Below are 27426 nucleotides of genomic sequence, written 5' to 3' on the forward strand. Positions count from 1 at the left end.
TTTGGGCTCAGTTCAGGAGCCCTCTAAACAGACTTGACTACTATAATGAAAATATTTCTGCAGATTCTCATACTTAATTTCTTCTAGCTCTGAACAGAACTATTCTGGAGTAGCTGGTGTTTGGCTGAGCCTTTTCTCTGTCTCCTGCTTCGTTCTAGCCTTGCCTCCCCATCCCATCACCCTCCATGCTGGCTGCCCAGCCACCAGTTCTTACTGATTGACCTTGCTGGCTGAATTCAACTGTGGGCTTTCATCAAGCAGAACAGCTATGGCCTTTTTTTTGGTCTTTGCAGCCTATTGAAGCCCAAATATTTTCTTTTCCCCCAGAGTGATTTATTTAAAAATATAGATCATATCATGCTCTTGATTAAAATCTTCAGATAGCTTCTAACTGCCATCAGAAATAAAATAAAATCCCAGGGCACCTGGGTGGCTTAGTCGGTTAAGCATCCAACTTCAGCTCAGGTCATGATCTCATGGTTTGTGTGTTTCAGCCCTGTGTCAGGCTCTGTGCTGATAGCTCAAAGCCTGGAGCCTACTAAGGATTCTGTGTCTCCCTCTCTCTGCCCCTCCCCACTCATTCTATGTATCTCTCTCTCTCTCTAAGAATAAACATTAAAAAAAAAGTAAAATAAAATCCAAACTCCTAACATTGAGGGGGTCCTGCCCACCCGCACCCACCCATCTGCTCATAGCAGCTACAGCCACCTCCCTGGCAGTCTGCTGATGTACTCCACTTGGTCCCCTCTAAGGACATGTACCTGAACTGCTCCTCTGCTTGGATGCCCCTCCTGCTCGGGGTCTGGCATGTCCCCTAGCACACAGGGAAACACATGGGTGCCCTTTTATGACACTCCCATTGACTGAAGGTGCTACAGGCATTCAGCCCAACACTGCATAGGACAGTCCCACCACATGAGTACCTCTCTTCCAAAAAGCCAACCTGGCCTCCACTGAGGGGGGGGGGGTCAGAGCCAGACTTCCATGGCTGTCATTGGTGTCTGCTCCTGTGCCATCTCTTCAGAGTGGTCCCCAACCATCCCCACCACGTGCCATCCATCTCTTCTTGAGAGTGAGCATTTCTCATCACCTGAGGTCATATATCTTGTCATTGTCTCCACTGCCAGAACGTAAGGCCCAGGGGCCCATCTTAGAGTCTTCCTAGAACAATGAATGCCATGATACATGACGGGTGCTCAGTAAGTATCTGCCCAGTGACTGAATAAATAAATGAATAAATGAACGTCCTTTCTGAGATTATGTGAACACCTCTCAAATGTACCTTAAAACAATTCCCAAAACAAACACAATATACAAATACAGTGTAGGGAATATAGGTTAAAAAATCAATTTTTCTATTGATTGCTTTTAGCTGTTAATCTTCTGAAAAAAATTTGTACATTCAGTTTCTCAAAGTTTAGATGGAGCCCTAGGTTCAGTGGTTCCAAATGAACATGGGGGCTCTCTGTGTTCTATGAGGACAGTCTCTCCCTGGATTAGCTACTTGAACACCCATGGAAGGAGAAAGTTCAGAAAGTGCATGTGGCAATGACAGACATCCATCACTGACCTGCTCTTTCAGCTCAGCTACTTTCTCTTGGAGGAGCATGTCCACGTTCTTCAGAGCTCTTCCCACCTCTTCCACCCGCTCTTCAGTGTCTTTCAGCTCCTTTTCATGTTCTTCCTGTCACAAAAGGTTACAGACCAATAATTTACATTTCTAAAAGAATCATCTCAGGCTTATTCAGAGTGGAAATTAGCTAAAATGTACATATCTGAGAGCAAAGGGAGAGCCTTTCATCTGCACAGAGTAACAGACACACAATGTTCTGCCACAGGTCACAAAGCTTACACTGCTCTTTGTAGTTCAAGAATTAGCAGACTGCTTTCCTGGGCATTTAATCATAAATTATTCCAAAGTGAGTTTCCCCAAATGTGTTACTGAGTATTTTTAAAGGATTTCTGATTAAATTTCTTTGTTTTGTCAATATTCTATCACGGTTGAACTTATTTCCTGCTTAACATTTTTGCACAATGCGGATAGGTTATTCTTCATTGGGACTTATGCTTCACAAACATCAAATCTTACCGACCTTTTGAGTCTTGCTCCAATTTCTTCCTCATGGAAGCACCCTCTTGTCCTCAGGCTCCTATCTCCACACCCTCCCACCCCGACATTTCCCAATGAACTGCACTGTGGCATTTCAGGATGTAGGTGTTTTCTCAGCCTTTTATTTTTATTATTATTATTTTTTAATGTTTATTTATTTTTCAGAGAGAGAGACAGAATGTGAATGGGTGAAGGACAGAGGGTGAGGGAGAAACAGGATCTGAAGCAGGCTCCAGGCTGAGCTGTCAGCACAGAGCCTGATTCAGGGCTCAAACTCATGAACCATGAGATCATGACCTGAGCTGAAGTCAGACGCTTAACTGACGGAGCCACCCAGGTGCCCCCCCCCCCAGCCTTTTAAATTAAACACTTAAGTAGGGTACACACATGCCAAACTATTCAAGCATTTTAAAAGTGCCAATTCTGATGCCTCACACTGATGCTTTTAGTGGGAACCACTGGCACCCAATTTTTACAGGTGAGGAAGCTGAAGCAGAGAAGTTAAGTAACTGGCCAAAGTCACTCAGCTAGGAGATGGTGAAGCCTGGATCCCAATCTCTGCAGTCTGTGCCCTGAGCCACAGTATCCTGCTCTTTAAGGCAACAACTCTGTTTCTATGTCTCTAGATGCCTAATGCAGTGCCTGATATACAGCCAGGGTCCCCAAGGGTGTGCCACCACCTCACTGGCCTTTTGTCCCACCATCTTCCTCTTGCTTCCCTCTCATCCTTGCTATCCTTAAATAAGGCCATTACCACCTCAGGGCCTTTGCACATACTGCTCCTGCTACTTGTAGCACTCTCTCCAGATAAGTGAATGGCTTGTTCTCTCAACTCCAGCACGTCTTGGCTCAAGTAACACGGTGAGGCCTTCTCTGGCCACCATCCCGCTCCAGAGCACTCATCAACTCATCACCATCTGACATGCTATCCTCATGACTCATGTTTTCATTTGTCTCCCCACCACACCAGAATATAGGCTCCAGGAGGGCACAGGCTTTTGCCATGTGTGTCTGTTTCTGTACCTCCCCTACCTAGATCAGTGTGCACCCAAATAAATAACTTCTGCAGTCTTTGTGTGCCTGTGGGTAGATTTTTTTTCAGTCTGCAAAATGGTTTCAGATTCTTTTTAAATTAGATGCATCATTTGGAAACTGGGAATGTTTCTGTAAAAATCTAGTTTCTGGCTTTCCTTTGAAATTAGGAGAATTGGCACACAGGGCCTGTGATTCCACAGGACTACATGGGTGGGACTGCCACCCACAGCTTCCCTCATGGCCTCTGTATCACCACATTTCTGGCCCTGTAAGCAGTTTTGAGTGTGTGGTCCCTAACATTTAGCCATGTGGCCTACCACAGACATGTGCAGCCCCCAAAGACAACCTGTCTGGGTGGACCTGTTGCCCCCATGTTGGAGAGACCTTTTGGGTCAGCTGGCTTATCACTCTGAGGGGGTGGGAGATGCCTTCTCCAAGAGGTTTGCCACCCCTCCCTGATCCATCTTTGACCCCTGTTAGAATCCCACGTTGTTCACAGTGAAAATCAGGGGCCTGCAGCTGTGGTATAACCAGACTTCTACGAGTTGGGATGGCAGTTTTTGGCTGAGTGATCAGTGATCCAGTCTCACCACCCCTGGCACCATCACCTGGGCCTCACAGCCCTTGTCTCTACTCACCCACTGTGTTTCCAGCCGCCTCCCCTTCTCCTTCTGGAGAATGCACTCGTCACGGAGCTGCTGAGTGGCCTGCCGCTCCTCTTCCAGTAGCTGCTGCAGCTCGGCCATGTGGTCCTGAGGCACCAGCCACTGAATCTGCTCCTGCAGCTGGTGGACCTCCTCTGAGTGCTGGGACTGTGCCAGCCTTAGCCTCAGGTTGGCTCCATGCAGCTGCACCAGGGAGAAGGCCATGATAGTGCTGGTGTGATTGCTGAAAACTATGGGGTCATTACTAGACCTGCAAAACTCCATGCTTACAGATACCCTACAAATGGAAGGGCACACAAGGCATCCTTATTCCTTGGTCCATGCATCTGCAGCTACATGTAAGGTTCATAAAGAACCTATTCATTTGTATTCTGACAGCCAAACTCTGGTTTAGCCAGAGTTTCTACACAGAGAGAGTCAAGAAGACTCAGGTCTGTAGCCTCAAAGTGATGACACTGAGGTTTCCTGCTGCACCCATGGGAGAATCATGCCATACCCTGTCCAGTTTACATTTCAGCAAACTTCATGGAGTCTGTTTAACAATTATAATCCATGCAGGCCATGCATGGTGATTTTCCTTTAGGCAGAGAGCTCATACTCCTTAGGCAGCTGCGACCAGGGCCACAGAGAGCAATGGAGCATATGATGAAGGCCATAGGGACCCTGGCAGCAGGTGCAGAACTACCCCAGCCCCTGGCTCCCCAACCACAGTGGATGGCAAGATTTCACTGGAGTTGTGGGTAACTTGGCCAATCCTTTTATTAAACACCATTTAAATCACTTTGATTCTAGAGGCTTCACCAAGAATATACAGAATTTCCTTGGCACCCTACAAGAACTTGCTATGTTAGCCCTCACACACCTCTGAGGCCCCATAGATGGGAGAGGGAGGTACCTCCATCAAGAGTCACACTTATGATAGGTCTGAGGTGACCATGTGATTAGAGACAGGGAGGATGCCAGCTATGGCTACTCAAGGGCAACAATGAGGCTTTAGGCCTCAGGTCGTTGTATCCCCATGCATCTCTGAGGGGCTGTCTTAGGGGGCCATGTCATCACCATCACGTGTGGCTGTTCTTAGGACAGGAGTCATCCCAGAGAAACACACCTGCACACAGTTTCCAGGATAGCTACTATGCTCTTTTGGAGGAGTGCAATATAATGACTTCTAAAATCAGATGACCAAAATATATTTTTCAGAGATATCTGGTCTTCATCCACAGATTCTAAAAATGCTTCAGAGCCACAGACGTGAAATAGATGTCTCATTATTAATGAAGGTGATTTTTGAAGTGCACCCAAGGGGAGGGGCTGGCTGCCAGGAGGGTCAACCACGTGATCAAGGATTGGAATTTTCAGTCCTATCCCCCAACCTCCCAGGAGGGGAGAGGGGCTGAAGGTTGAGTCAGCCAGTGGCCAATGACTTAGTCATGACTATATAATGAAACCTCCATAAAAACCCAAGAGCCAGCTGTTTGGTCCCTGTTTTGGAGAGCTTCTATGCTTGAGGAGGAACACTTCCATGCGCCCCCAGGCTGGGGCTCAAGCTCCCTGAGGACAGATATTTGGGACCTCACCCTATGTATCTCTTCCTCTGGCTATTGATTTGTTTCCTTTAACATATCCTTTAATGAACTGCTAAATGTTAAGTGTTTCCCTGAGTTCTGTGAGCCACTCTAGCAAATTAGTCAAACCTCAGGAGGAGGAGGCTGAAACATCCAATCTGTAGCTGGCTGGTCAGAAATACAGCTAACAGCCTGGGGGGTATGACTGGCTTCTGAGATGGGGGTAGGGAGTAGTGTTGTAGGACTACACCCTTAACCCTTAACCTGTGGGGTCTGATGCTGTCTCCAGGCAGATAGTATAAGAATGGAGTTGAATTCTCAGACACCCTGTTGGTGTCTGATAATTGCATGCTGGAACTGGGTCTGGGAACCTTGAGAAAGAGGGACAGAGAAGGGAGAGAGGAGAACCAGTTCTAAAACACACCCCCCACAAATGTAGCCCCCTCCCGACTTTCATGCTTCAGTCATCCTGCAGACGGAAGTTGAGTCCCAGCCCAGGCCCTTGTGACTCTATGTCAGAATGCCCACCCACTCCAAAGCTGTTCCTGCTCTCTGACAGCACTCCCCAACACCCTGATGCCCTCTTCCTTAGAACACACTGTTCCCATGCCCCTTGCTGCTAACTGCTACAGCTATCTCTCTGCTCTGAACACAGATGCCTGGTACAAGCTCCTGCGAGGAGGCCACTGTGTGGCCCAGTGTGAGGTCTGTGTCTGTGGCCCTACCCTGTGGCTCTCTGAGCAAGGCAAACAGCCCATAACACCGTCTCAGCTAAATTCCTCCCAAGCCCTCCTCATCTCCCTCCCTGTAGAACTGACACTGGCTAGAGCCTGGGCCAACTCTGGAGACCCCTGCCCAACTATCACTTGACAAGGGAAAGATGTCCCCAGAGACCACTGGGGCAGCCCATGCCAGGAAAAGAGGGCCATTGTGTTCTGGGATCAGGGGCATGGCAGTAAGCCACCTCAGCCATCGGCTGCTCCCACCTGAGCTCACAGGCTGCTATTCCTGCCCCCTGAGGGATGGGAGCTGTGCTCTCCCTGCATTGAGAGGTGACGACTGTGTCCTCCCCCAATGGACAGGTGGGTTCTGTGCCCTCCCCTTGAATCCAAGCTGGACCAACAAAATGTCAGGGAAGTGATGTTCTGGAATGCCCTGACACAGTCTTTTTTTTTTTTTTTTTTTTAATTTTTTTTTTCAACGTTTTTTATTTATTTTTGGGACAGAGAGAGACAGAGCATGAACGGGGGAGGGGCAGAGAGAGAGGGAGACACAGAATCGGAAACAGGCTCCAGGCTCCGAGCCATCAGCCCAGAGCCTGACGCGGGGCTCGAACTCACGGACCGCGAGATCGTGACCTGGCTGAAGCCGGACGCTTAACCGACTGCGCCACCCAGGCGCCCCCTGACACAGTCTTAAGAAGCCTGGCAGCTTCTGTCTGCTCCTCTAAGGGTGCTTGGTCACCTATCCTCTCAGAACTTCACTGCTATGCTCAGACAGCCTCATGCCACCAAGAGGCCAGGTGTGGGTGCTCCAGCTGAGAGCACCAGGGGCCCCCAGCCACCAGCCAACACCACATGCCAGCCCTGTGACCTGAGGCCTCTCAAACATCTGATCCAGCTGTGCCTTCAGATGATGCTAGCCCTAACCTCATTTGATTGCAATGGCCCCCTGAGATCTCAAGTGAAAACAGCCCAGCTACGCTGGCGAGCCCACAGACCATGAAGGATAATGATGAACAGTGCTAGAAGCTACCAAGTTTGAGGGTGGTTTGACGTACTGCAACACAGAACCAAGATGGTCATTCCCAAGGGCATGTGATGCTTACAGCATTGTGCTCCCGTGCACCACACCTTCTGAGCTGTGCAAAGTCCCTCTGCCAGGACCTCTCATGGCCCCACCCAAGCTGCTCCCCTGCTCATACCTGTCCAGCCTGCTCTCTTTGACCTCCAGGGCGCTCCTCCTTAAAATCACCCACAACTGTGCCAGTGACAACACTGGCTCCTCCCGAGTGGTCCCACGGCCACTCTACCATGGCTCCTCCAGAAGATCCTTAAGTACCCACAGGCTCCTCTTATTTCCCTCATGTGAACTCCCATCAATGTGGTTTTGGGGGTTCCTCTTCTAAATAACAAGGGGGAACCATCTCACATCACAGGAGAACTGCTTAAGTAAGGTCCCTTCTGCCCATGACAATGGCTGAATGCTGACTCCTGGACTCAAAGGGCTCAAGCTGGTCAAGGCAATTTCTCAAGGTTCCTTTCAGACTTAAAAACAGAGAAGGGAACCCCCAAATACTCAGAGGCACCTCTGGGAGAGCGCTTGTTTGCAGAGGGATGGCTGAAAGCCCACATGAGCCCCCAATTGCACGTCATAAAGCCCTGGGTATGTAGGGGGACCCCACAGTCAAGTCCAGCTGTGGCATCTGGGGCCAGTCAGGGAGTCTGTGAAGTTGCTCAGAGGAGGGAGGCATGCCAGTGCCACACTCAAGTGAGGGCCCTGGGCCACAGGCCAGTGAGTTAGAAACCTCTTCCACACTGCCTGGGAGGCTTCTCCCATGACCCCTCTTTTCTATCTATAGCCCCCAGCCCTCTAAGCGCAACACACATCTGAGTCCACATTGGGCCATTACACACCTGCCATTCTCTCATCCTGCTCCCCCAGGAAGAACCAGCTCCCCCTCTCTCATGTCTCTGCACACCATGCTGTCAGGGCATCCTGACATCCCTGCTTGGTCCGTCCTGCTCACATCTGCTTGTCCCAGACTGCAAGCTCTCCACTTCCCTACCTCTGTACCTTTAGAGCCTGGTGCACTAGATAAATGCTGGAGCAGGAGAGAAAGTGGGAGGCAGGAGCTCGACACCCACATGTGTATGCAATTTCAGGGCTTCTGTGCACACATAAGCCTGTGTGAGGGCAAGACGGGCACACTGAGCTTGCTAACCCAAGGGACTACTCCACCTCATGTCCTTGGATCTGACGACACTCCCCCCTCCTCAGAGGCTACCCACAGCTCTCCTTTGCTCTTCTGTTCTGCAGGTGGTGCAGCCAAAAGCACTGCTTGTCAGCCTCCTTCCCTTGTGCATAAATAGAAGCTCTGCCCATGGACTGCTCAGGGTCAACCAACCCTGGACTAGGCTCAACTTCAGTCTCAGGCCTGGTAAGTGCCCGACCAGCTGTGTAACCTCAGGGCAGCCCAATAACCTCTCTGGCCAGACCAGTCCTGGCAAGGCTCTGTCAGTGCTAAACTGTGTTGACTTTCCTCCCAGCTGAGACACAGCCATTGGCCATCATGCACACCCACCTGATTTTGACTTTCTTCAAGGGTCTCTCTCAGCTGTGACTGTGACAGTCTCAGGCTCTGACATTCCTGATTCATGTGTTCAAGTTCAAGTTCAAGTTTTTGGATTAGCTCACTCTGTTTAAAAAAATAATTTCACAAGTACAAGAATATCTCAGCAGTCTGATGCATATTTATTTATTTCTTTTAAGTTTATTTATTTTGAGAGAGAGTGTGAGCAAGCAGGAAGTGGGGGAGGGAGAAGGGGGAGGGAGGGAGGTGAGGAGGGAGGTGAAGAGAGAGAGAGAGAGAGAGAGAGAGAGAGAGGGAGAGAGTGAGAGAGAGAATATCCCAAGCAGGTCCCATGCTATCAGCATGGGAACCCAACGGGGGCTCCATCTCATGAACTATGAGATCACGACCTGAGCCAAAATCCAGAGTCAGACACTTAACTAACTGAGCCACCCAGGCACCCCATCAGTCTGATACATGTTTAATGCAGAAACTTCAGAAATTTATAGAAAAGCAAAAATGACAAAATTTAAACCACCATGATCCCAACATTGTGCTGTGATCTCAGCCCTTCTTCCACACATGTGTTTCTATCAATAACACTGGTACAGCATTATATGCTGTGCTTTCCTCATTATATCTTGAGAATTTACCCAAAACATTAAATATTATTGGAAAACATGATTTTTAATGACTGTACCATAATTTACTGACTCATTCAGTATTATTGATGATTCAAGCTGATTCCAATTCTGTTTTAATATTATAAATACCACAGCAATGAAAACACTTCCAGCTAAGTCTGCCCACGATGCTCAGATAAAATTCCCATAAGTAGAATTATAAAGTCAGAGCATACTGACATTCTTGAGGCACTTGATGCATATTTTACCCAAATGTCCTCCAAAGAGGTCTACCAATTTATTCTCTTAGCATCAGGATTTAATCCCTTTCTGCTACTTTTTTTTAGATATTGAGAATTTGCAAAGCTGCTGAAGCCTACAAATTTTCCAGAGCACGTACTTGTTAAGTTCCCCTCTTTACCTGAGGGGTGAGCCTACCTCCAGGCATTTTAAGGCTGTTGCTGATGTTTTTATTTATTTATTTTTTAATTTTTTTTTTTAACGTTTATTTATTTTTGGGACAGAGAGAGACAGAGCATGAACGGGGGAGGGGCAGAGAGAGAGGGAGACACAGAATCGGAAACAGGCTCCAGGCTCTGAGCCATCAGCCCAGAGCCCGACGCGGGGCTCAAATTCACGGACCGCGAGATCGTGACCTGAGCTGAAGTCGGACGCTTAACCGACTGAGCCCCATGTTGCTGATGTTTTTAGACCACTCACCTGCAGCTCCTCCTGGTGCCCGGCCTCCTCCAGTCTCTGTGTTAACAGCTGAATGTTGATGAGGTTCTTCTCGTCTTGGGCCTGGTGGACAGAGGCCTCCTCTCCTAGCTGAAGGATCTTGTGATTGAGCTGGGACACTTCATCCTTGCATTTCTGACTCTGGAGCATAACAGGTTAAAATACAGATGCCAAAGTTACTTTTTTTAAACCAGCAGCTTAATTCATATCATTCCAGTGGTTCCCAATCAGGACCCATTTTGTTCCCCAAGGAACATCTGGCAATGTCTGGAGATACTGCTGGTTATCAGAACTGGGAAGGGGAAGGCTAAGGCATCTCATGGTGGAGGCACTCAGCATCCTCCAGCTCAGGACTGATCCCACCCCAAATGGCCACAGTACTAAGGATGCAAAAACGTGCTCTACTCCCTTGAGGAAATGAGACATATCTCAACTGCCAGAAGTGGCTACATCATGAACATCCAAACCACTGCTCTGAAGATCTTCCATATTTTTCTTATTTCTTTCATGGTTATGTCCAATTATTATTTTAAGTAGTCTGAAGGAAAACACCTTGTTAAACTTGAAGTATATGAATCTCCTCAAAGTAGGCTCAGGTCATGATCTGATCTTTTGTCATTAAACACCTAAACATATCTTTCAGCAGGGTGCAGGTGGTGATTAAATTGTATATTCTGCTTTTATCCAGTATCTACTGCCCAACAGATGGTGGATGCACAACAGATGCCCACTGGGTGGCTAAGTGAATGCCCCATGAGCTGGAACGGCAACTAGAACACTGCCCCTACAGTCTCTCCCCATGGAAATGCCAGTTACTTTAAACTATTTGTTGTGAATATCTTCATATAAATCACATTTCTGCTTATTTGCTTTTTTTTCCACAGCAGTCCATTCTTGAGGCTGACTGTCAGTGGCTCCAAGTGTTGGCAGAGTGGGGTTCTCTGAACCTGTTTTCAGCACTACTGGCAACACACACACACCACTCTCCCCAGGGCTGTGCTAACAACCATTTCATTTCTATGTTTTTGAAGATTTGAGAAGCAGATGATGGAACCTTGCTTGAAGTTGTTCTGATTTGGATTATTTAAGCTTAGTGAGTTTACACATTTTTCTCGTGAGGATTGCTCCTTCTGTTCTCTGTAAACGGACTATTACCTCATCCTGTGCTTGAAACCTCAAAACTGAGGGTAAAGAGGTATTTTCAACACATCGTAAGTTCATGGTTGTTGTGTCTGGTATGGAAATCTCTTGTGTTTGTTACATTTTATTGTAAAAATTAAAGTTATTTTTCAATATTGGCATTCATCTTATTCTCTGAGGATAGCGTTGATTTTTTTTCATAATGGTTTGTTTTTATGATTTTTTAAACTCTAATTCCAGTAGAGTTAACATGCACTGTTACATTACTTCAGCCTTGATTTTTTTAGCAGCCAGAAATGGAATCTTCCTTCAGCTAATTTTTTTGGTTACTTTTAATATTTAGTCTTTGGAAACAATTTCAAACTCATACAACAGGTGCAAAGCTATTACAGAGAACATCCACATGTCTTTCACCCAGACTTACCATCTGGCAACATTTCCCCGTGTGCTTTGTGGCTGGCTGGTACTCTCTGCACGTATATGCACACATGTGTACACACACACACACACACACACACACACACGAGATGGTTTTCTGAGCCATGACCCTGTGTTACATGTTTCCTAAGGAGGTGAGCGTGTTCTCACATGGCTGCCATGCAGCTCTGGCTTCAGGACAAGAATCACACCACCTGCATCCTAGTCTTGTCAACTGGCCCAGTTATGACCCTTGGAGCACCCCTTCTGGTCCAGCTCAGGCAACGCCTTTATCTGTCAGGCTGTTTTAGCCTCCCTGAATGTGAGATGTTTCCATAGCCTCTGTCATGTATTAACACTGAAAATTCTGACAGATACAGTACCTCCCCGCCTTTCCCCTTCAACAGTTCCTCATTTGGGGACTGCCTGATGCTCTCTGTGACTAAGCTCAGGAGATGCCTGTGACCAGAACTCCACTCAGGTGCCACTATGTCCCCCTCAGGGCATCCCACTGAGACAGTGGGGTGCCCACTGTCTCTTGGTGTCTGTGTCCATCACCTCCTTAATTCTTTCTTTTCCCCAAAGTTAGTTTATTTATTCTGGGGGGCGGGGGAACAGAGCATGAGCAGGGGAGGGGCAGAGAAAGAGGGAGAGAGAATTCCAGGCAGGCTATGTGCTGTCAGCATGGAGCCTGACATGGGGCTCAAATTCATGAACCATGAGATCATGACCTGAGCCAAAATCAAGAGTTGGATGCTTAACTGACTGAGCCATCACCTTAATTCCAACTTGTACTCACCTTAGTTTTATTGCAGAAGACAAAAGCAGTCATATCCTGATCAAATTTTAAAATAAGTGGATGTTTGTGCTAAATATGCTTACTCTGGATGTGATTATGCCTTTAGGCCTAGTTTCCAGTTTATAAGATACACAAGGGACAGAGAAGCAGACTGAATGACACTATCAGGAAACAGCTGGGCAGATCCAGAATGGGGGATGGCCTACAAGACAACTGCCAGATCTCTTCAAACAGACAGCCTTGGGGGTGAATCAGCTATTCCAGGTTAAAAAGACTAAAGACACATTGCAGCAAGCAGACCACATTTTCCAAAGACAGCCTCAATGGCATCTCTCATCCCACATCCCCTTCTGTAGTGTGACCTGGGCACTCACCCTCCCAGATGAGCCTATGTCCCTCCCTGTGCCTTGCGGGGGTCTGGGTGGAGGTGATATGGAGAGATTTCTGAGATCAGAAGCCTTATGCCTGCCTTGTGGTCCTGCTGGACCACTCGCTACCTGAATGACTCTTTGTGACACTCCCTCCCAGGCCCATGGAGAGGAGCCCCCAGATGGTTCCAGACCTGGCCTTTGGGTCACCCCAGCTGTCCAATCTTCCCATACCAGTGACATGGAGAAGAGGCAGGCCATCTGCCCTGTACCCTGTCTGGAACCCCTGACCCACAGGTTCTGTGAGCACAATAAAGTGGCTGTTTTCTGCCACTAGAACAGCATTGACAGTTCAATGCATCATCCTCAGCTGGATCCTAGTTCCAAAAAATTTACCATCTAAGACATTTTGGAATAATTATAGAAAGATGTAAATATGGTCTGAATATTGGACAGCATTAAGTAATTACAATTAAGTGTCTCAGGTGTTACAGCAGTACTGTGGTTAGGCAGAAGATGCATTCATTTTTACAAGATGCCTGTGAAATATTTAGGAGCAGAGTATCACTGTATCTGTCACTTACTTTCAAAATGTTTGAAAACACACACGCATACACACAGTACGGAGAGATACAAAGAAAGGTATAAACAAATAATAAAGCACAAAGTTAAAAACTGCCAAATTAAGGGGGCACCTGTATGGCTTAGTCGGTTAAGCATCCGACTTCGGCTCGGGTCATGATCTCTCGGTTCCTGAGTTCCAGCCCTACATCAGGCTCCGTGTTAACAACTCAGAGCCTGGAGCCTGCTTTGGATTCTGTGTCTCCCTCTCTCTCTGCCCCTCCCTTGTTCTCATTCTCTCTCTCTCTCAAAATAATAAATAAGCATTTAAAAAAAAAAAACCTTGTCAAATTAAGGTTGTGGTATGTGGGTGATCAGTATATATTATGCCAAATTTTCTGTGCCGTTATAGTTTTTCATACTAAAAAGTTGAGGGAAAGAAAACAAATGGATACCTATAATCCATTTATAAGTGTGTCCTAGGAATAAGCCCAAAAGAGGAAGGGGGCCCCAGGAAAGTCCCAGGTGGGTCATTTCACAAGAAGCTGGTCTGCAAGCAAGTACAGTCGGAAGTTTTCATCTTACACAACTCCAGGAATTGGCCACCTAATGGAGAAGACCCAAAGCAAGGTCACCACACACTCATCACGGAAACAAACACCCAAAGCTGGGAGCCCAGACAACCCACCAGTAGTCTCAGGCAGTCCCCATAGCAGAACATTCGGTGACCACACATGGGTAGAGGTGGCACCAAGAGAGAGGAGGTGTGGCACTTAACTCAAGGATGGCACAGGCTTGAGAAGCCAAACATGGCAACCCACCCTCCAGAACTAATGAGTGAGTTCAGCAAGGTGGCAGGAGGCAAGACCGACAGATGAAAACCCATTGAATTTCTGTGAACATACAGTGAACATACACAAACCCAAATTAAAAACACAATAAAATCCTGAAACCAATATTGTACTGTATGTAAACTTATTAGAATTTAAATACAAATCAATCAGAGCTGCCAGTCGATACGGCGGAGAAGTAGGGGGACCCGAAGTTCCCTCTTCCCTCAAACACAGCAGTGTTGAGGCCAGAGGACTTGGAATTCTAAGAGTCCAGGCTGCAGAGTAACAGATACATCTCCAGGGGCCCACAGGGACAACTTGGTGGGCCACAGGTGCATGATTATGAACCAGGAGAGATAAAACGGGCGGCATAAGAACAGAGGGGAGGAATCCCCTCCTGTGGAGAAATAAAAGGAAGAGAAAGAGAGGCTGTGGAAGTGTGGGATTGTATTTTGACAAGAGAAAAACCATGGGCTGGGGACTGGAAAAAAACAGAGAAAGATCCAATTTCTTTCTTTCTTTTTTTTTGTCTTTGTGAAAACTTTATTTCTCTCATATAATCTCTATGTAATAATCATTAGCCAACCTTTTAAATACATTGCAAATCTATCTTTTGCTAGTTCTAATTTTTATATAAGCAATTTTATTTTTTCCTTAAATTCCCATAGATTTTATTTTCTTCTTATGGTGCCCCACAATCTCCATTTGCCCATACTTAAGTGAATAAATATTTGTTTTAGTAGTAGATAATGTGCACAAAACCCAAAACCCAGATCTTTAATGTAGCTCTCCACAGAAAATTTTTCCTCTGATCTTAAGAGCTTTTCCAATCTCAAAACTGTTGACTATTATTCCAGAATGCAGTGGTCCATGGGTTATTCCTGACAAACAGGTAGTATTTGCCCAGTTTTCCATTAGGTACCTCCCAACTTTGGGAGGGTGGTAGTATCCAATTTCTAACAGCAGCTAGATTGGAGCCAGCTTCCCTGTTCGTGTGCCTGGGGAGAAGGAGAACCAGCCTTGGGCTTGGTAACTAGCTCAGAGGCACAGTCTGCAGTCAGAGAAACCAATCTGCTACCTTGAGTGCTGGGGGAAAAAGGCAAAGAGTCATTCCAAGGACAGAAGACCTTACTTGTACCTGCCAGCCAGAGACCTTTTGTTGGCTGGCTGAGCAGAGTGGCACTTCCCTGGAACCAGGGCGTGTGGGCAGAGTGGGATCATTTAAGACATTAGGGTTTGAATCCCAGCCAAGCACCTGGGAGGCATGGGAGACTCTGGAGCGGACAAAACCCACCCACTCGCACCCACTCAGCACAGTGAGGATGGCCTGAATAGTGGTTTGGGACACCTGGTCCAGAGAGGAGAGACTGGGGTGTCGCCATTTTTCTCCCAATCACCAAAAAGGTGGGGCTTCAGGGAAGCCGCCTACACCAAACCACGCCCTTCTGTGCCTGGTACCTGTGTATCTACAGGGGCAAGACTGACACTGACCAACCACACAGGCCCTCCTCCTGATCAGTGCAGCCACCAGTTCCAAGGCACCTAGCAGTTTTGCATTTTCTGATTTAATTCTCGGTCAATTCTTATTTTATATATATATAATATATATATATAATATATATATATATTCTCCCGTTTCTTCCTCTTATTTCTTCCTTTCTCTAGTCTGGCTATTCTGGTTGTTGTATTATTTAAGCAGACATATTTAATCTATTCTTTTTACACCTCTTCTGTATCTCCTTTATTATTTTCCTCTCTCTCTCTGGATTAAGCCATATAGTTTCTCTGCTTGGTCAATTTTCTTTTCTTTTCTTTTTCCCTGCCCCTATCATTTCTCTCTTTGTATGGGATAAGGTTTCTTCCACCACAACCCACCACCTTTTTAATATTTTTTTCCAGGGTTGCTTCAACAAACAACTCAAAGCACACCTGGTAGAAGGTCCAAACCACCATTATGAGTAGGGAGATAAAGCAACCAGAGTCACAACAGAGAGAATATAACATACTCCAAAAACACCTCCTGAAGGGTCAGGCCCTGGACAGCATATGACCCCATTTTAACATAGTAGTGCTTACAGGTGCAGGACACATAACAAGCTATTAAAATACATAAGAGACAGAAAACTAGCCAAAATGGCAAAATGGAAGAATTCTCCTCAAAAGAAATTCCAGGAGAAATGACAGCTAGAGAATTGCTCAAAACAGATATAAACAATATATCTAATCAAGAATTTAGAATAATAGTCATAAGATTAATCTCTGGGCTTGAAAAAAACATAGAAGACAGCAGAGACTCTATTACTGCAGAGATCAAGGAACCAAAAAATAGTCACAACGAATTAAGATAAGAAATACTGTAAATGAGGTGAAAAGTAAACTAGATGCAGAGACACCAAGTATGGAAGAAGCAGAGGGGAGAATAAGTAAAATAGAAGAAAAAATTATGGAAAATAATAAAGCCAAGAAAACGAGAGATAAAAAAATACTAAACCATGAGGGGAGAATTAGAGAACTAAGTGATTCAATGAAACATAATATATCTGTATCATAGGCGTTCCAGAAGAAGAAGGAAGAGAGAAAGGGGCTGAAGGTTTACTTAAACAAATTATAGCTGAGAACTTCCCTAATCTGGGGAAGGAAGCAGACATCCAAATCCAGGAGGCTCAGAGAACTCCCTTCAGACATAACAGGAATAGGTCTTCTCCATGACATATCATAGTGAAACTGGAAAAAAAAAAAACAAAGATAAAGAGAGAATTCTGAAAGCAGCTAGGGACAAATGGTCCTTAAACTACAAGGGAAGACACATAAGGGCAGTAGCAGACATGTCCACTGAAACCTGTCAGGTCAGAAGGGAGTGGCAGGAAATATTCAATGTGCTGAATAGGAAAAATATGCAGCCAAGAATCCTTTATACAGCAAGGCTGTCATTCAGAATAGGACAGATAAAGGCCTTCCCAGACAAACAAAAACTGAAGGAGTTCATGACCACTAACCCAGCCCTGCAAGAGATCCTAAGGGGGACTCTGAGTGGAATGCCGCAAAGACTACAGAGGACCAGAGATATCACCACAAGCATAAGACCTACAGATAATACAATGACACTAAATCCATCTTTCAATAATAATGCTGAATGTAAACAGACTAAATGCTCCAATCGAAAGACATAGGGTATCAGAATGGATAAAAAAACGAGATCTATCTACATGCTGTCTACAAGAGACCCATTTTAGACCTGTGGACACCTTCAAATTGAAAGTGAGGGGATGGACAACCATCTATCATGCTACTGGAAGTCAAAAGAAAGCTAGAGTAGCCATACTTATATCAGACAAACTAGATTTTAAACTAAAGGCTGTAACAAGAGATGAAGAAGGGCATTATATCATAATTACATGGTCTACCCATCAAGAAGAGCTAACAACTATAAATGTCTATGCCCCCAATTTGAAGTGCCCAAATATATAAATCAATTAACCACAAACATAAGCAATCTTATTGATAAGAATACGGTAATTGCAGGTGACTTTGATATGCCACTTACAACAATGGACAGATCATCTAGGCAGAAAATCAATAAAGAAACAATGACTGTGAATGATACCCTGGACCAGATGAACTTGACATATATATTCAGAACTTTTCATCCAAAAGCAACAGAATACACATTCTTCTCGAGTGCACATGGAACATTCCCCAAGATAGATCACATACTGGGTCACAAAATAGCCCTCAATAAATATAAAAGAATTGAGATCATACCATGCATATTTTCAGATCACAATGCTATGAAACTTGGAATCAGCCACAAGAAAAAATTTGGAAGTTTTCCAAATGCATGCAGGTTAAAGAACATCCTACTAAAAAATGAATGGGTCAACCAGGCAATTAGAGAAGAAATTTAAAAAAAAGAACGAAGCAAATGAAAATGAAAACATGACAGTCCAAACTCTTTGGGATACAGCAAAGGCAGTTCTAAGAGGAAAATACATTGCAATCCAGGCCTACCTCAAGAAACAATAAAAATCCCAAATACAAAATCTAAAAGCACACTTAAAGGAACTAGAGGCAGAACAGCAAAGAAACCCCAAAGCTAGCAGAAGAAGAGAAATAAGACAGATTAGAGAATATGAAATAAACAATATATAATACAAAATAAAAAAAAAACAACCCAGTAGAACAGATCAATTAATCTAAGAGTTGGTTTTTTTAAAAAATAAACAGAATTGATAAACCCCTAGCCAGACTTCTCAAAAAGAAAAGGATGCAAACAGATAAAATCACAAATGGAAAAAGACAGATCACAACCAATACCACAGAAATATAAACAATTATTAGAGAATACTATGAAAAATTATATGCCAACAAACTGGACAACCTGGGAGAAATGGACAAATTCCTAGACACCCACACACTACCAAACAGGAAGATATAGAAGATTTGAACATACCCATAACCAGCAAAGAAATTGAATCAGTTATCAAAAATCTCCCAACAAATTAGAGTCCTGGGCCAGATGGCTTCCCAGGGCAATTCTACCAGACATTTAAAGCAGAGTTAATACCTATTCTTCTCAAGCTATTCCAAAAAATAGAAATGGAAAGAAAGCTTCCAGACTCATTATATGAATCCAGCATTACTTTGAGTCCCAAACCAGAGACCCCATAAGAAAGGAGAATTTTAAGCCAATATCCCTGATGAACATGGATGCAAAAATTCTCAACAAGATAATAGCAAATCGAATCCAACAGCATATTAAAAGAATTATTCACCATGATCAAGTGGGATTTATTCCTGGGCTGCAGGGCTGGTTCAATATTTGCAAATCAATCAGTGTGATACATCATATTAATAGAAGAAAGTATAAGAACTATATGATCCTGTCAATAGATGCAGAAAAAGTATTTGACAAAATACAGCATCCTTTCCTAATAAAAACCCTCAAGAAAGTTGGGATAGAAGGAACATACCTTAAAATCCTAAGAGCCGTATATGAAAAGCCCACAGCTAATATCATCCTCAATGGGGAAAAACTGGAGAGCTTTCCCCCTGAGATCAGGAACACGACAGGGATGCCCACTCTCACCGCTGTTGTTTAACATAGTGTTGGAAGTCCTAGCCTCAGCAATCGGACAACAAAATGAAATCTAAGGCATCAAAAATTGGCAAAGAAGGAGTCAAACTTTCACTTTTCACAGATGACACGATACTCTACATGGAAAACCCAACAAACTCCACCAAAAAGCTGCTAGCACTGATACATGAATTCAGCAAAGTTGCAGGGTACAAAATCAATGTACAGAAATTGGTTGCATTTCTATACACCAATAATAAAACAGCAGAAAGAGAAATTAAGAAATCGATCCCTTTTACAATTGCACTAAGAACCATAAAAATATCTACGAATAAACCTAACGAAAGATGTAAAAGATCTATATGCTGAAAACTATAGAAAACTTATGAAGTAAACTGAAGAATACACAAAAACATGGAAAAACATTGGAAGAATAAATATTGTTAAAATGTCAATACTACCCAAAGCAATCTACACATTCAAAGCAAAACCAATCAAAATTGCACCAGCATTCTTTTTTTTTTTTTTTTTCAACGTTTTTATTTATTTTTGGGACAGAGAGAGACAGAGCATGAACGGGGGAGGGGCAGAGAGAGAGGGAGACACAGAATCGGAAACAGGCTCCAGGCTCCGAGCCATCAGCCCAGAGCCTGACGCGGGGCTCGAACTCACGGACCGCGAGATCGTGACCTGGCTGAAGCCGGACGCTTAACCGACTGCGCCACCCAGGCGCCCCTTTTTTTTTTTTTTTTGCACCAGCATTCTTCTTAAAGCTAGAACAAACAATCCTAAAATTTGTATGGAACCACAAAAGACCCCAAATAGCCAAAGTAATGTTGAAAAAGAAAACCAAAGCAGGAGGCATCACAATCCCAGATATCAAGCTGTATTACAAAGCTGTAATCATCAAGACAGTATGGTATTGGCACAAAAACAGACACACAGGCCAATGGAATAGAATAGAGAACCCAGAACTGGACCCACAAACATATGGTCAACTAATCTTTGACAAAGCAGGAAAGAGTATCCAATGGAAAAAAGACAGTCTCTTTACCAAATGGTGCTGGGAGAACTGGACAGACTCATGCAGAAGAATGAAACTGGACCATTTTCTTACACCATACACAAAAATAAACTCAAAATGGATGAAAGACCTAAATGTGAAACATTTAACCATCAAAACTCCAGAGGAGAAAAGAGGCAACAACTTCTCGACCTCAGCCGCAGCAGTTTCTTGCTCAACACATCTCCAAAGGCAAGGGAAATAAAAGCAACAATGAACTATTGGGACCTCATGAAGATAAAAAGCTTCTGCACTGCAAAGGAAACAACCAACAAAACTAAAAGACAACTGATGGATTGGGAGAAGATATTTGCAAATGACATATCAGATAAAGGGTTAGTATCCAAAATCTATAAAGAACTTACCAAACTGAATACCCAAAAAACAAATAATCCAGTGAAGAAATGGGCAGAAGACATGAATAGACACTCTTCCAAAGAAGTCATCCAGATGGCCAACAGACACATGAAAAGATGTTCAACATGACTCATCATCAGGGAAATAAAATCAAAACCACATTGAGATACCACCTCACACTGGTCAGAGTGGCTAAAATTAACTCAGGAAACAAGAGAGGTTGGTGAGGATGTGGAGAAACAGGAACCCTCTTGCACTGTTGTTAGGAATGCAAACTGGTGCAGACGCTCTGGAAAACAGTGTGGAGGTTCCTCAAAAAATTAAAAATAGAGGGGCACCTAGGTGGTTCAGTCAGTTGAGCATCTGATTTCAGCTGAGGTCATGATCTCATGCCCTGTGAGTTCGAGTACTGCGTCAGGCTCTGTGATGACAGCTCAGAGCCTGCAGCCTGCTTCGGTTTCTGTGTCTCCATCTCTCTCTGCCCCTTCCCCACTTGTTTTCATTCTCTTTCTCTCTCTCTCTCTCCCCCACCCCAAAAGTAAATAAACGTCAAAAAATGGTTTTTTTTAATTTAAAAATAGTATTACCCTAGGACCCAGTAATAGCACTACTAGGAATTTATCCAAGTGATACAGGAGTGCTGATTCATAGGAACACATGTACTCCAATATTTACAGCAGCGCTGTCAACAATAGCCAAATTATGGAAACAGCCCAAATGCCATCAACTGATGGATGGATAAAGAAGATGTGGTTTATATATACACAATGGAACACTACTTGGCAATGAGAAAGAATGAAATCCTGCCATTTGTAACAACATGGATGGAACTGGAGGGTATTATGCTAAGTAAAATAAGTCAGAGAAAGACAGATATCATGTTTCACTCATATGTGGAACTTGACAAACTTACCAGAAGACCATGGGGGAAGGGAAGGGGAAAAATAGTTTCAAACAGAGAGGGAGGCAAGCCATAAGAGACTCCTAAATACAGAGAACAAACTGAGGGTTGATGGGGGGAGGGGGAATGGGTGAAGGGCATTGAGGAGGGCACTTGCTGGCATGAGCACTGGGTGTTGTATGTAAGTGATGAATCATCGGAATCTACCCCCAAAACCAAGAGCACACTGTATACACTGTATGTTAGCTAACTTGAGAATAAATTATGTTTAAAATAAATAAATAAATAAATAAATAAATAAATAAATAAAATCAGTCAACCACTCAATCAATAACAATAAAAAAAATAGAAACATAATACTAGCTCCAGTCTCAGGCCTGACAGGTAAAGAGCTCTATCTCCCCAATAAGAAAATGGCTGAGCAAATTGAAATCAATAACTCCTCTTAGAATCCATCAGAGAATTGCAGTCATAGGGCAAACCAATGCCCTAATAACTGGAGAGACAGGCTAAGTGCTCACAGCTTACCAGGAACAGAGGCTGGAGCCTGAAACAGGAAGGGAAAGGGGACCCATAAGGATGAACACTGGAGGCCACGCCTAGCTGGCATGAGAGTTAAAAAGTCATGGTCTCAGGGGAGCCCTAAACTTTCCTGAGACATACCAGGGTCTTGCCCTCAACAACAGAGAAAATCCCCTCAGGCTTCTAGCAAGTGGGAACAGAGTAATGGCGATGGACTGAACTGTGTGTTCCCTCCAAATTCGTGTGTCAAGGCTCCTAAGCCCCCAATGTGACTATATTTGGAGTTAAGACTTTCAGGAGGTAATTAAGGTTAAATAAACTCATATGGGTGGGGTCCTAATCTGACAAGACTGTGACCTTTTAAGAAGAAGTAGGGCCCTGTGTCTCTCCCTCTTAGTGCCCATGCGGAAGAAAGGCCATGTGAGGACACAGTGAGAAGGCAGCTGTCTGTAAGCCAGGAATTAGGGCTCTCACCAGCAACCAAATCAGTCGGGACTTGTCCTGGACTTCTGGCCTCCAGAACTATGAGACAATAAATTATTGTCGTTTAAGTGCTCCAGCCTATGGCATTTTGTTACAGCAGCTGAAGACACTAACACAGTGGCCATTCTGAGGGATACTTGGAGCGTTCTGTTCCCCTCCTGCCCAAGAGAAACTACTTTATCAGAGCTTAACCAACCCCAGCCCATCCAGCCTTTCTGTCTCAGCACACACCACCTCTCAGAGTGGCTAAAGTAATAGTGCCAACACCTAATGCTGGCAAGGATGTGAAGAAAATAGATCGCTGGGTGAGAATGTAAACTGTTAAAGCCACTCTGGATAACAGTTGGGCCTTTTCATACAGAACTAAACATGTAACTACCATTTGCACTTTTGGTGAAATGAAAACTTATGTTCATAAAAAAAACCTACATAGGAATGTTCAGAGCAGCTTTATTTGTGATAGGCCAAAACTGGAATCATCCCAGCTATCCTTTAAAAGGGGAGTGATACAATGGAGTACTACGTGGCAATGAGAAAGAATGAAATATGGCCTTTTGTAGCAACATGGATGGAACCGGAGAGTGTTATGCTAAGTGAAATAAGCCATACAGAGAAAGACAGATACCATATGTTTTCACTCTTATGTGGATCCTGAGAAACTTAACAGAAACCCATGGGGGAGGGGAAGGGGAAAAAAACAAAAAAGGAGGTTAGAGTGGGAGAGAGCCAAAGCATAAGAGACTCTTAAAAACTGAGAACAAACTGAGGGTTGATGGGGGGTGGGAGGGAGGGGAGGGTGGGTGATGGGTATTGAGGAGGGCACCTTTTGGGATGAGCACTGGGTGTTGTATGGAAACCAATTTGACAAAAAACTTCATATATGGAAAAAAATAAAAAATAAATAAAAAATATAAAAGGGGAGTGATAAAAGGCGGCTGGGTGGCTCAGTCAGTTGAACATCTGACTCTGGCTCAGGTCATGATCTCACAGTTTCTGAGTTCGAGCCCCACGTCAGGTTCTGTGCTGACAGCTCGGAGCCTGGAGCCTGCTTCAGATTCTGTGTGTCCGTCTCTCTCTGCCCCTCCCCTGCTTCCGCTCTGTCTCCCTCTCTCTCAAAAATAAATAAACATTAAAAAAAAAAAAAAGATTCAAAGGTGAGTGTTGGGGTGCCTGGGTGGCTTAGTCAGTTAAGCATCAGACTTTGGCTCAGGTCACGATCTCATGGTTAATAAGTTCAAGCCCTGTGTCAGGCTCTGTGCTGACAGCTCAGAGCCTGGAGCCTGATTTAGATTCTGTGTCTCCTTCTCTCTCTGCCCCTCCCCAACTTGCACTCTGTCTCTCTCTCTCAAAAATGAACAAACACTGGGGAGAAGAGGGTAGCGTAGGAGGGTGCTGGGCTCACCCTGTCCTGCTGATCACCTAGATTCCACCCACATCTGCCTAATTTACCCTGATAACCACCAGAAGCCTAGCAGAACACACTCTCCAGGGCCAAGCATAGACGAGAAACTCACGGAAGAGGATAGGAAGGGCGGAGAGGCAGTGCGCACTACATGGACTGGCAGGAGGGAGCCAGGGCGGTGGAGAGGCAGCCAGCCCACCCAGCAAGGCAGAGCCCCCAACTGGCTTGCAAAAGCGGAGGGGCCAGATGGAGTGTGTTCTGACAGCCAATGGGACTTAACATCTGGAATGTTATAAGTCAAAAGCTCTGCTCAGAGAGTGGGAGGGAGAGTTGTTGAGCCCCGGAGGACAGAGCTCAGCTTGGCAGGAAACAAAGGTGCTGGGAAGCGCCGTCTCCCTGCCCATCCCCCAGCCAAAATCCCAAAGGGTACCAGTTTCCGTCACGGAACTTGCCTGCACTGCACAAACACCCAACACTGTGCTTCTGTGGATCCATCCCTCCAATGGGTCTGCCTCCCTCCTGGTGCCGCAGGGCCCCTCCTGAAGCGGACCACTGAAGGCAAAGTGAGCAGAGTCTGCCCCTCCCACCCCTGTGCACCTTGCGGATCCAACCTGGCTAATATGCCAGATCCCATAGAAGCAGTACCACAAGACTGGCAGTGTGCAAGTAGCCCAGACAGAGGCCACACCACTCCACAGTGAGTCCTGCCCCTGGGAGAGGGGAAGATAAGGTACACACCAGTCTGACTGTGGCCCCAGAGTTGGGCTGGGGGCAGACATCAGGTCTGACTGCGCCCGTCCACCAACACAAGTTACTCCAGAGAGCACAGAGGAGGAGCCCTGCAGTTCCCCGCCACTCCGGGGACTATCCAAAATGACGAAACGGAGGAATTCTCCTCAAAGGAAACTCCAGGAAGTAGCAACAGCTAACGAACTGATCAAAAACGATTTAAGCAATATAGCAGAAAATGAATTTAAAATAAGAGTCATAAAATTAATTGCTGGGCTTGAAAAAAGTGTAGAGGACAGCAGAGAATCTATTACTACAGAGATCAAGGGACTAGGACACAGTCAGCAGGAGCTAAAAAATGCTATAAATGAGCTGCAAAATAAAATGGAGGTGACCACAGCTTGGATTGAAGTGTCAGAGGAGAGAATAGGTGAATTAGAAGATAAAATTATGGAAAAAGAAGAAGCTGAGAAAAAGAGAGATAAAAAAATCCAGGAGTATGAGGGGAAAATTAGAGAACTAAGTGACATAATGAAACGAAATAATGTACGCATAGTTGGGATTCCAGAGGAGGAAGAGAGAGGGAAAGGTGCTGAAGGTGTACTTGAAGAAATCATAGCTGAGAACTTCCCTGAACTGGGGAAGGAAAAAGGCATTGAAATCCAAGAGGCACAGAGAACTCCTTTTAGACGTAACTTGAATCGATCTTCTGCATGATATATCATAGTGAAACTGGCAAAATACAAGGATAAAGAGAGAATTCTGAAAGCACCTAGGAATAAACATGCCCTAACATATAAAAGGAGACCAATAAGACTCGTGACGGATCTGTCTACCGAAACTTGGCAGGCCAGAAAGGAATGGCAGGAAGTCTTCAATGTGATGAACAGAAAAAATATGCAGCTGAGAATCCTTTATCCAGCAAGTCTGTCATTTAGAATAGAAGGAGAGATAAAGGTCTTCCCAAACAAACAAAAACTGAAGTAACTCATAACCCCTAAACCAGCCCTACAGGAGATCCTAAGGGGGATTGTGTGAGTGAAATGCTGCAAGGACCACAAAGTACCAGAGACATCACTACAAGCATGAAACTTACAGACATCACAATGACTCTAAACCCATATCTTTCTATAATAACACCAAATGTAAATGGACTAAATGCACTAACCAAAAGACATAGGGTATCAGAATGGATAAAAAAAAACAAGATCCATCTATTTGCTGTCTACAAGAGACTCATTTTAGACCTGAGGACACCTTCAGATTGAAAGTGAGGGGATGGAGAACTATCTATCATGCTACTGGAAGTCAAAAAACAGCTGGAGTAGCCATACTTATATCAGACACACTAGATTTCAAATTAAAGGCTGTAACAAGAGATGAAGAAGGGCATTATATAATAATTACAGGGTCTATCCATCAGGAAGAGCTAACAATTATAAATGTCTATGCGCCGAATACAGGAGCCCCCAAATATATAAAACAATTACTTACAAACATAAACAACCTTATAGATAAGAATGTGGTCATTGCAGGGGACTTTAATACTCCACTTACAACATTGGATAGATCATCTAGACACAGGATCAATAAAGAAACAAAGACCCTGAATGATACACTGGATCAGATGGACGTGATAGACATATTTAGAACTCTGCATCCCAAAGCAACAGAATATACTTTCTTCTCAAGTTCACATGGAACCTTCTCCAAGTTAGATCACATACTGGGTCACAAAACAGCCCTTCATAAGTATACAAGAATTGAGATCATACCATGCATACTTTCAGACCACAATGCAATAAAGCTTGAAATCAACCACAAGAAAAAGTCTGGAAAACCTCCAAAAGCATGGAGGTTAAAGAACACCCTACTAAAGAATGAAAGGGTCAACCAGGCAATTAGAGAAGAAATTAAAAAATATATGGAAACAAATGAAAAGGAAAATACAACAATCCAAACGCTTTGGGATGCAGCAAAGGCAGTCCTGAGAGGAAAATACATTGCAATCCAGGCCTATCTCAAGAAACAAGAAAAATCCCAAATACAAAATCTAACAGCACTCCTAAAGGAAATAGAAGCAGAACAGCAAAGACACCCCAAATCCAACAGAAGAAGAGAAATAATAAAGATCAGAGCAGAAATAAACAATATATATCTAAAAAACTGTAGAGCAGATCAATGAAACCAAGAGTTGGTTTTTTGAAAAAATAAACAGAATTGATAAACCTCTAGCCAGGCTTCTCAAAAAGAAAAGGGAGATGACCCAAATAGATAAAATCATGAATGAAAATGGAATTATTACAACCAATCCCTCAGAGATATAAGCAATTATCAGGGAATACTATGAAAAATTATATGCCAACAAACTGGACAACCTGGAAGAAATGGACAAATTCCTAAACACCCACACGCTTCCAAAACTCAATCAGGAGGAGATAGAAAGCTTGAACAGACCCATAACCAGCGAAGAAATTGAATCAGTCATCAAAAATCTCCCAACAAATAAGAGTCCAGGACCAGATGGCTTCCCAGGGGAATTCTACCAGACATTTAAAGCAGAGATAATACCTATCCTTCTCAAGCTATTCCAAAAAATAGAAAGGGAAGAAAAACTTCCAGACTCGTTCTATGAAGCCAGCATTACTTTGATTCCTACACCAGACAGAGACCCAGTAAAAAAAGAGAACTACAGGCCAATATCCCTAATGAATATGGATGCAAAAATTCTCAATAAGATACTAGCAAA

At 44.4% G+C, this 27426-nt stretch overlaps 1 protein-coding gene across 2 annotated transcripts in view; it reads right to left on the bottom strand.

Annotated features, from left to right (window-relative positions):
• The window catches only part of NINL (ninein like), a 173102-nt gene that overhangs the window by 3196 nt on the left and 142480 nt on the right, over positions 1–27426 (bottom strand). For both annotated transcript variants that reach the window (XM_049650110.1, XM_049650111.1), the window contains 4 exons: positions 10011–10169; positions 8680–8793; positions 3784–3993; positions 1571–1684 (listed from right to left, as the gene is read on the bottom strand). In XM_049650110.1, the coding sequence (XP_049506067.1) occupies positions 1571–1684; positions 3784–3993; positions 8680–8793; positions 10011–10169 (597 nt within the window). The remainder of the gene's footprint in view (positions 1–1570; positions 1685–3783; positions 3994–8679; positions 8794–10010; positions 10170–27426) is intronic.

The sequence above is a fragment of the Panthera uncia genome (assembly GCF_023721935.1).
Source record: "Panthera uncia isolate 11264 chromosome A3 unlocalized genomic scaffold, Puncia_PCG_1.0 HiC_scaffold_11, whole genome shotgun sequence".
Lineage (NCBI taxonomy): Eukaryota > Metazoa > Chordata > Mammalia > Carnivora > Felidae > Panthera > Panthera uncia.